The 11,222-nt window shown below is 41.0% G+C and overlaps 1 protein-coding gene across 1 annotated transcript; it reads right to left on the reverse strand.

Moving 5' to 3' along the window:
* Positions 1–1,072: 1,072 nt before the first annotated feature.
* Positions 1,073–9,643, reverse strand: LOC122692860 (zinc finger protein 479-like; the record flags this gene model as incomplete). The annotated part of the gene is made up of 5 exons (XM_043900673.1): positions 1,073–1,371; positions 2,270–2,554; positions 7,011–7,106; positions 7,612–7,738; positions 9,608–9,643. Coding segments are annotated over 5 exons (843 nt in total), but the record flags the coding sequence as incomplete, so codon positions are not given.
* Between the last annotated feature and the right edge of the window lie 1,579 nt (positions 9,644–11,222).

An 11,222-nucleotide genomic window follows, 5' to 3' on the forward strand; every position in this document is an offset into this window, starting at 1 on the left:
TGATTAAATACATATCAAAAGTACAGAGAAAGATATCATTTTTCTGATTTTTATGGTGTACAAACAAAGCCTAGGAAACAATTAGTAAACCTGATACACAGTACTTGTCTGCCTTTTCCAGGAAGGGTTTCCAATACATTTCTAGGTTATCCCAGAAGCTGTCTTTATTGCAACACTGTCAAGTAATATTCATGACTTGTGCTGAAAGGTACATCAGTATTGTAGTGAACTGTGATGGTGTTCCTCTTTCAAATCAATTGATAGACCTATTGAAAATTTATAACCAACTTCTGTCTTCCTTTAATACTTGAAGACATTCCATGATCACTTACATCATGGCAACCTCCCGATATTTCACATCAATGACAAACACCTCCATTTAGATGTTCATTGTCCATTTTACATTATGGTATCCTTCATCTTCTAATGGAGAATAGATAGAAATGGTTGCAACACCATATGAAAAGGCTAATCTTTCAAGCATAAACCATCCAAAACCTATGTTTGCATACACACTATAGAAGTGAAGCATAGTATGGATTATTTGAGTGTTGAATTACATTCACTTCTAATAATCTCAAATCACATCATTATAAACAAGCATACATTGCTAATAATTCTAACTTTCTAAACGTCAATCTACATCTACGATTCATGCTAATATATCCATTTTCTGTGAGTTTTAACTATGGAGTACTCCCTATAGTAATTCTCCTTCAGAGAAACTTCAGAAAAGAGGATTGATGAAATACTTTCTAATATGCAGTCTCTTATGTTTCTTTACATTAGAATTTTGATTAAATACTTTTCTACATATTTGTTACATCATTTTCGTAGGTTTCTTGTATAAACTCCCAAGTTTTCTGATGCATGCTTATGACAAACCTTTCATCACTTCTTCCATTCCTAGTTTTCTTCCCTGGTGTGTGTTCTCAGCTGTTTAGTGAGATGACCACTATGACTAAAGCCTTTGCCACAATCTTCATGCTTTTAAAGTTTCTCTCCAGTATGAACTCGCAGATGTGTAGTGAGAATTGATTTCTGACTAAAGGCTTTGTCACATTCTGTACTTTTATAAGGTCTCTCCAGTATGAACTCGCAGATGATTAGTCAGAATTGATTTGTGATTGAAGGCTTTGCCACATCCTGTACATTTATAAGGTTTCTCTCCAGTATGAACCCGCAGATGTTTAGTGTGTTTTGATTTGTCATTAAAGCCTTTGCCACATTCTATACACTTATACGGTCTCTCCCCAGTATGAATTCGCTGATGTCTAGTAAGAGCAGAACTGTTCATGAAGGTCTTCCTACATTCTGTACACTTATAACGCTTCTCCCCCATATGAATTCGGTGATGTTTACTAATTTGAACTCGCAATAAAGGCTTTTCCACATTCTGAACATTTATAACATTTCTCTCCAGTGTGAGTAAGCTGATGTTGAGTAAGAAGTGAGTGATGGACAAACGTTTTGTCACATTCTGTATGTTTGAAAGACGTCCTTCCTGCATGAATTTTCCTATGTCTACTTAGATTGGATGAGGTATTAAAGAATTTCCTATGTATCTTACATTGGTGTCCTTTCTGTGAATTTTGAACAGTTTGCTGTTGTACAAGTTCTGAAGACTGATTAGAAGCTTTACCATATTCACTACAATTATAAGTCTTCTCTCTGGTGTGAATACTCTTTAGAGAAAGAACTGACATCTGATAAGAGATATTTCTGCATTTATTACTTTTAGAATCCCTGTGTGAAGATTCGGGTCCCTGACGTTTCATAAGGTTTGAGTCTCCTTCAACCTTATACCCAATTTCATTGCATGAATACCTTCTCAATCCACCATAAATACCCTTATAATTACTGGGGCTGGAACTCTTACTTAAGGCCTGAATAATTTTATTACACGTGGAAAGCTGTTCCGTATTAGCTATATCATGACGTACATTGAACAATGGCGGTTGGACTACATCTCTTCCATTATCATCAACACTATATATCGTGGAATGGAGAGGAAATATCTTTTGCTGGAAGAATAATGACTTCCTGCTCACAGATCGCTCAAATTGAGTATATGGTGAGTTTTGTCCCTCATTTTTAAATTTCAGGTGTTCAGACATGCTTGAACCTATGTTTAAATGAGGGCTACGTTCAGAATTGTTTGAGTGAGTATTTGCAGTAGAGACTAAATCACCTTCCAAATATACCACGTTTCCTTTCAGAGAACATGTATGTTTCTCAAGCTGAGGTGAATCTTTTCTTAAGAACTTACACTTCTCAGCAGATATTGAAGACTGAAATTGGCGTTTTCCACAATGTGACACATGTTGCTCATTTCTTTTTGCACTAATGTTTGCCTCATGTGTCACTGTCTCAATTTCTTTATGTCCATATAAACATGTCTGTCTTTCATATGCCCTCGTATATTCCCAGTGTTTTATTAAATTGAAATTTCTGAGGTGAAATCTTTCATATATTCCTAGGTTTGTTTTTGGATAGAAATCTTTTATCCTTGGTTTCTCTGGCATCAAATCACAGGTGTCTTGTGGAGACACACCTGAAAGATAGAAAATAATAAGTAATCTTACCTGCTATTCGCAGGGAATATCCTTAAAGATTTAGAGAAAACTGATGAATCTTTCATTACTTCAAAAATCAAATAGAGAAGGGAGGATAAACATGCCAGAGGATTAGGAGGACATGGACTTCTTCTCTCTCCACAAAGGCATCAAGAATACATCAGAAATGGAACACTTCTCACAGAGCCCAGCTAGACACTAGCAGAGGCCCTTGGAAATCTACAAGGACAGTTACATTCCTGCTGATCCAGGTAGGACAAGAGAAAAAAGAAGGAAAAGGAAGTGGAGAGGATGTGGAATGGGGCCTGCACCCCTGGGGGGACATGAAAGTGAAGAGCGGTCTGCACATCCGGGGAAGCCCCTCGTGGGGAGCTCCGTTTGGACAGGAGGAGAGCCTCATTCTCTGTGGGAGAGAACATGGCAACCCGCGTGTGGCAGCAGGACAGGGTGAGACCTGCACACGGGGGCCTGACCCCTGCCCTGCCCACCCAGCCTGAGAGGCACGTCCACCGCTGCAGACAAGGGCTGGGTGCTGAATTGTGGGGTTCGGACCGCAGACCCAGGCAGAGGACTATAGTTGGCAGTGAGGAGACATCCTGAGGGGACGGGAGTGAGGGACGGGGCTCTATAAACCAGATGCTTGTGGAGGAAGCCTGAACCACCAAAGTGCAGAGCACAAACATCTGGACCAATCTCAGGCACCAAGGTGCAGGCACCAGAAGGATGACTAACGATGTGCCCGTAGCCTTCAAAACAGAGACTACAAGCAGAAAACTGGACAAAATGAGATGGCAAAGGAATGTGTGACAGAGGGAGAAGCAGGCTAAGAACCTACAGGAACCACTAAATGAAGAGGAGACAGGCAATCTAAGGATTACTTCTCGCTTTAAGTCATCTGAAGTGGAGACACCAAGCATTTCCACAAATCCTAGCTGCCTAATAATTGTTTCGTCCACTTCTTGTCAAACATGTTTCCAAGAATGTTCTATTAGATGCTTCAATCTAAAAATAATTAACGATATTGACAGAGAACTATTCATAAAGTGAAGGACACTTTATGGAATAAAGGACACTTTATTATAGGAAAATATCTGAAGAAGCTCATTATACATATGATAAACTTAATAATTTCTTGAGAAATTAAATGAGAGACTTTGAAAATATGCTTGAAACACTGGGAATTCTACTCATTGCTCTGTGGAGACCTAAATGGGAAGGAAATCAATAGAATGGGAAAGACTAGAGATCTCTTTGAGAAAATTAAAGATACCAGAGGAATATTTCATGCAAAGATGGGCGCAATAAAGGACAGAAATGGTATGGGCCTTACAGAAGCAGAAGATCTTAAAAAAAGGTGTCAGGACTATGTGGAAGACCTATACAAAATATTTTAATGACCATGATAACCAGGATGGCGTGATCACTCATCTAGACACAGACATCCTGCAGTCTGAAATAAAGTGGGTCTAAAGAAGCATCACTACCAGCAGAGCTAGTGGACGTGATGGAATTCCAGCTGAGCTATTTCAAATTGTAAAGTTGATGCTGTGAAAGTGCTGCACTCAATATGCCAGCAAATTTGGAAAACTCAATAGTGACCACAGGACTGGGAAACATTAGTTTTCATTCTAATTTCAAAGAAAGGCAATGTCAAAAAATGTTAAAAAGACCACATAATTGCACTGATGTCACACACTAGCAAAGGCAGGCTCAAAATTCTCCAAGTGAGGCTTCAAGAGAATGTGTACTGAGAAATTCTATATCTTCAAGCTGGATTTAGAGAAGGCAGAGGAACCAGTGATCAAATTGCCAACACCCCTTCGATCACTGAAATAGCAAGAGAGTTCCAGAAAAAAATCTGCTTTGGCTTTATTGACTATGCCAATGCCTTTTACTGTGTGGATCACAACAAACTGGAAAATTCTGAAAGAGATGGTGATACAAGACCACCTTACCCTCCTCCTGAAAAATCTCTATGCAGGTCAAGAATCAGTTAGAACCAGACGAGGAACAACAGACTGGTTCCAAATTGGGAAAGGAGTATGTCATGACTATATATAGTCACTCTGCTTATTTAACTTATATGCAGAGCACATGTTGCAGGAGCCCTGGGCGGATCCCTGGGTTGGGACAATTCCCTGGAGAAGGGAAAGGCTACCCACTCCAGGATTCTGGCCTAGAGAATCCCATGGACGGCATAGTCTGTGGGGTCGCAAAGAGTTGGACACGACTGAGCAGCATTCAGTTTCACTTTTCATCATGTTAAATGGTGGGCTGGAAGAAGCACAAGCTAGAATCAAGATACAGGGAAAAACATCAACAACGTCAGATATACAGATGACACTATGCTCATGGCAGAAAGCAAAGAGAAACTGAGGAGTCTCCTGATGAACCTGAAAGAGGAGAGTGAAAAGCTGGCTTCAAACTCAATATTCAAAAAAACCAAGATCATGGCATCCAGTCCCATCACTTTATGGAAAATAGTTGAGGAAACTATGGAAACACTGACAAACTTTATTTTTCGGGGCTCCAAAAATACTGCCGATGTTGACTTCAGCCATGAAATTACAAGATACTTGCTCCGTGTGAGAGAGTCATTTCCTAGGTAGGTTGATAAGTCTAGGGGTCCCCAAGGAGAGAGTTCTGGAATACTCAAGGAGGAAGGAAGGACAAACTTTTCAGTTTTTTTCCTCTACATTCCTTAGGATTATATAACAATAATATATCCTGCCTGAGCACAGTCTCTGCATTAAACCTTCTGGCTAATTCTGATCTTAAAATGTAAATTATGGGAGTAGGTCTGGTGAGGCCTTTACAAGCTCCAGACATTCTTTGGATTCATTGGAGAGTATGTAACTCCATTGCTAACACTAGCAACGGGGTACTCTTTCTGCCCCCTTCTGATGTCTATGTCAGAAGCTTTCTCTATCTCCTTTATACTTTAATAAAACTTTATTACACAAAAGCTCTGAGTGATCCAGCCCCATCTCTGGCCCCGGATTGAATTTTTCTTCTCCAGAGGCCAAGAACCCTGGCGACTTTGCATGATTCATCAACAGCCTTTCACTTGGGAGTAAAAGTATGAGCAAACTAGACGGCATATTAAAAAGCAGAGACATTACTTTGCCGAAAAATGTCTGTCTAGTCAAAGCTATGGTTTTCCACTAGTCATGTATGGATGTGAGAGTTGGACCATAAAGAGAGCTGAGTCCTGAAAACCTGATGCTTTTGAACTGAGGTGTTAGAGAAGAGTCTGAATCACTTGGACTGCAAGGAGATCACACCACTACATCCCAAAGGAAATCAGTCCTCAATATTCATTGCAAGGACTGGTGCTGAAGCTGAGGCTCCGATAATTAGGCCACCTCAGGCAAAGAACTGACTCACCAGAAAAGACCCTGATGCCGAGGGAAATTGAGAGGAGGAGAAGGGAACAACAGAGGATGAAATTGCTGTATGCATCACGGACTTGACGGACATGAGTTTGACCAGGCTCCAGGTATTGGTGATGGAGAGAGAAGCCTGGTGTGCTGCATCAATGGGGTTGCAAAGAATGGGACACGACTGAGAGACTGAATGAACTGGCTGATAGGTATAATTGATTCTTCTTGGTGTACAGTAGTACAAAATTATGAAATAGCTGTATTCCAATTAGAACTTTTAAAAAAGATTTCTTTATATAATCTAGAAATTCTTATAGTTGGAATCAACCATTAATAATATGGGTGGAAAATGTGCTAAGCTTTTATGCCAATTTATTTTAAAATTCGATGAGGTAATTGAGTATATTAATGTAGTCAGCATTTTAGAATGGGGCCAATGCACGTAAGATATTTAATATAAAATCATATAAGGAAAAGAGAAACTTTGAAGTAAACCTGAGATGGGCATTCTTTGATTTTCAGCAGGTGTTGCTTTCTGCAGCAAAAAAAAAATTACTTGAATTTGAGATTTATTTAGAAGGTCCTATATCTAGCTCCCAGTGGATAGGAAGTTATAAATCAGAAAACAAAAACCTGTCCCTAGTATTCCTAGGAGTTTAGCAGTTTGTCTACGACTTCACTCACACATTTTTGTCTAGAGGTAGAAACTTTAAAAGGATCGTCATACAGTTACTCATAAATGGCACAGTTTTCCTAGGATCCCCAAGAAATGGAAGAGCAACCAATGAATGCAGTTTGTGACAAGCCAAGAGGAGACTTTTAGCTCACACTGTGACGGAAAAAAGGAATCACTGGAGATCAAGTCATGAATGATTTCAGAGACAGAATGGGGCAGGTGATCCATTTCTTTGACAGTAGCAGAAATAGACCTAGGTTTTCCCAAATCATTTCCACTGAGGCACATCTTCCTAAACCACGTGACAAAGGCTGACTTCCTCACTGCTCCTTGGACCTCTCATCTGACTCATCATCTCCATCCACTCACACCTACCTGGGTGTATGGCTGCTGTCTCCACTCTCCTTATACTCCTGGGGTCGTTCAATTGCTCCAGAAAGGTGACCAGATTCAGCCCAGAGACTACAAGTCCTGTTCATCAGAGAAAGGAATGTTTGTGTTCTTAGAGATTCATCCGTGCCCAATCCTATATGTATTCACGTCAGACGAGAATGCATGGGAGAATGTTAATACAGCCGGGAAAATGATTTCCCCAAATACTTTATTCAAAGCACCTCTAGAATACTAACAAATACATGACAATCAAATCCTGAGATTTTGGTCACCTGCTGCTAGGGCAAAAGTAAGTGTGTAAATGTGAAATTAACAGAGCGTGCAACTATTTAATACCACAGAACGTATACAATTACCACTCACCTAGAACGAAGCAGGCAGAGTACATCAGGGAAGACAAAGCTGACCAGCATAGCAAACCATCATGAAGCCTTCCTGTCTAAATTCACAGACACTCACTTCGCCCTAGAGAGAGAGAACTGAAACCACTGTGGGAAGCAGACAATTTCAGAAGACATTCTAGAAATGAAGGAGCCAAAACCTCGTTGGTAGGTAAGCGATTCTGGAAGGAAGTTGTCCTCACCCAAGGAGGCCAGGTTCCTGTAGTTCTCTAACATCACGTCCCTGTACAAGTCCCGCTGACCGAGGTCCAGGCATTCACACTCCTCTTGAGTGAAGTCTATGGCCACATCCTGGAACGTCAGCCGTCCCTGGAACACAAAGTATAGATGCCATGGGGCCGTGGGAAGACTTCCTTATGTGACCCAAGATGGAAACAGCAAGTTCAGAGACCTGGTTTTCCTTTACGAGACTGCCTGCTATTACACAAGAATATAATTTTTACACAGTAGTAACTTCACCATATTTTTAACCCCAGAAAAAGAGGATAACATATGACCCATAAACTACTACAGAAAATATTATGACTAGGAAGAAGAATTATAAAATAATCAAGAATTATAAAATAAATATTGGCATACTTATTTTTGACCGTTGTACTCATGTGACACAGGATAAATTGTCTATCCAAAAAAAAAAAAGCTGGAAATATTTTTTAAAAACACATTCCAATCCAAACATTCTGGAGTGGGACCAATGTGCCATATTTTTAACAAGCTTATTTCAACTACTAATGCTGAAAATTCTGCTCCATGAATGACCATTTTGAAGAGCTCTTAGGTAGAATAGTAAGGAAAGAATTCATACTTAACTTTGAACTTTAAGTGTTCTACAGATTTTACAGGTCTCATAGTAGTAACCTTGGCAGCAAGAATCATTTTAACTATTTAGCATCTACTATATATGCAGGTCAGGAAGCAACAGTTAGAACTGGACATGGAACAACAGACTGGTTCCAAATAGGAAAAGGACTACAATATATAGTCAAGGCTGTATATTGTCACCCTGTATATTTAAGTTATATGCAGAATACATCATGAGAAATGCTGGGCTGGGAGAAGCACAAGCTGGAATCAAGATTGCTGGGAGAATAAAACAACCTCGGATATGCAGATGACACCACCCTTATGGCAGAAAGTGAAGAGGATCTAAAAAGCCTCTTGATGAAAGTGAAAGAGGAGAGTGAAAAAGTTGGCTTAAAGCTCAACATTCAGAAAACTAAGATCATGGCATCTGGTCCCATTACTTCATGGGAAATAGATGGGGAGACAGTGGAAACAGTGTCAGACTTTATTTTTTTCGGCTCCAAAATCACTGCAGATGGTGAATGAAGTCACGAAATTAAAAGATGCTTACTCCTTGGAAGGAAAGTTATGACCACCCTAGATAGCATATTAAAAAGCAGAGACATTACTTTGCCAACAAAGGTCCATCTGGTCAAGGCTGTGGTTTTTCCAGTGGTCATGTATGGATGTGACACTTGGACTGTGAAGAAAGCTGAGCGCTGAAAAATTAATGCTTTTGAACTGTGCTGTTGGAGAAGATGCGTGAGAGTCCCTTGGACTGCAAGGATATCCAACCAGTCCATCCTAAAGGAAATCAGTCCTGGGTGTTCATTGGAAGGACGGATGCTGAAGCTGAAACTCCAATACTTTGGCCACCTCATTCGAAGAGTTGACTCACTGGAAAAGACCCTGATGCTGGGAGGGATTGGGGGCAGGAGGAGAAGGGGACGACAGAGGATGAGAAGCTGGATGGCATCACCGACTCCCGATGGACTTGAGTTTGAATAAACTCCGGGAGTTGGTGATGGACAGGGAGGGCTGGAGTGCTGGGATTCAAGGTGTTGCAAAGAGTCAGACTCCACTGAGCGACTGAACTGAACTATCTTTCTGACAGTTTTTCAGAGTCTTCAATGTGCAAGAGAAATAATTTAAAACCAATAATGTTGCTCTTGTATCCTTTAGAAGATATTTTAACAAACAATTTTTAAAATGGCAGAGCTGAAATTTTACATTAGTTTATGGACTCTAGACTGTCATAAAACAGCCAAATATACAGAGACAACTCTACTGAAAGTTTACAGAAATTTCTGTATTCCTACATAATATTAAAAGCAAGAAAATTGTTAGTCACTCAGTCATGCCCTATTCTTTGAAACCTCAGGGACTGCAGCTTGCCAGGCTCCTCAGTCCAAGGGAATCTCCAGGCAAGAATACTGGAATGGGTGGTCATTCCCTTCTCCAGGGAACCTTTTAGAAGACAGGAAAAAAAAAAAAAAAAAAACTTCATAGTTCACACATAGCTCACAGAAGCACAGGAGCCAATGAATACCTGAGGTCATGGTGTAAGAAGTACATGGGAAAATGTATTACCACTGCCAGGTATTTTGGCAACATTATGAAAAGCATGATCTCAATCTACTATGAAAAATATTCATTTTATGCTCTTCCACTGCATATATTGCTCCCAAGATCTGTAACCTAATAGCATATGTCATAGTAAGTTTTTCTTCTTGAAGCAGGAGAATCTCTGGTACTTTTTTGATTTCTGAAAATTTTTTGAGAAATTCTGGACCGCTGAGTTCATTCTATTTATAAGGGCATTTTTTTACTCCTGTTCTACAGAACTGAATTGCATCTCCACCTAAACTCATCACGGCATTTCCCTACTTCCCTGGGACCCCAACACGAACCACATTCCAATGGGAATCTCAGATACCAGTGAATTCCCGTGTTCATTTCTCACAAAGGGAAGTCATTAATTCTTCTTGAGAATTCATCATGCTGTACAGAAAGCCAGAATAGAATGAAGAAAAGGCTGTGGGACACAAGGGAGAAGCAGCCTAAGAGCCGGTCTTCACCATTATAAGAAATAAAGGAAAAGAAGATGCTGACAACAACAAACCCCCCAAGGGAGAAAAATTAGAATCAGAGAGTAAAGCTGTGCAGCTTCTCAGCCCAGCCCTTTCAGGAGGAAACGCAGACACAGCCCCCGACCCAGGACAGGACATTTACCTGAGAAGCTGCCATTTCCTCCTCTTCTTCCTCCTGCTCTGCGTCTTCTTTGGGCATATTATGTCCCAAACTCGCATACAGCCTGAGAAAATACCTTTAAAAGCATCCACACAACTCTTTCACCTTCAGCTGCTGCCGTGAAAAAGAAGAGAACGTCTTCTTTCTCTCTCCCTTTTCTGAGCTGTAGCGGGTAATCAAGATTAAGCTGATATGCTATCTTTCCAGAGCACCCCGAGAGTTCTCTTTCTTTTCGCATTAGAGAGACCAAGCCCCAGAACAATTCACAAGAGACAAGGAACCCAGCTTCTGGGCTACCTGACTCTGCCTCTGAGGGTCTTTGAAACAAGGCAGCAGGAAGACCCGCTTCCAGGAGCCCTGAGCTTGAACCCTCAGCTCTGCCTGCCCCAGAGCTCTGGAGCGAGGGTTGAGAGAGGGATCTTCTAGAAACAAAGAACTTCAGCCTGATTCCGGGGGAGGGGCTCTTTCTCGGATGGGTGTGGCCCTGCAAGGCCTGTGCCCTTGGGGGAGGGGAGGGGAGGGGTGAGTGTTTGGTGGGAATCACCTGGGGGGCCCTGGGTTCCTGCAAGGCTTTGCTCTCAGGATTCTGGGAAAGATGGCCTGAGTCCTTAGTTTTGGTTTGTGTCTTACTCCCCTCTGTAACATTGGGACACAGGTTTGCACAAAATGATTTGCACTCTGACCACCTCTCTTCAGGTGGCAGGTCTGCTACAGCAAGACCAGGAGCCTGGAGGTGTTTCCATCACAGCTTTCTTTGAGA

The sequence above is a fragment of the Cervus elaphus genome, chromosome 4 (assembly GCF_910594005.1).
Source record: "Cervus elaphus chromosome 4, mCerEla1.1, whole genome shotgun sequence".
Lineage (NCBI taxonomy): Eukaryota > Metazoa > Chordata > Mammalia > Artiodactyla > Cervidae > Cervus > Cervus elaphus.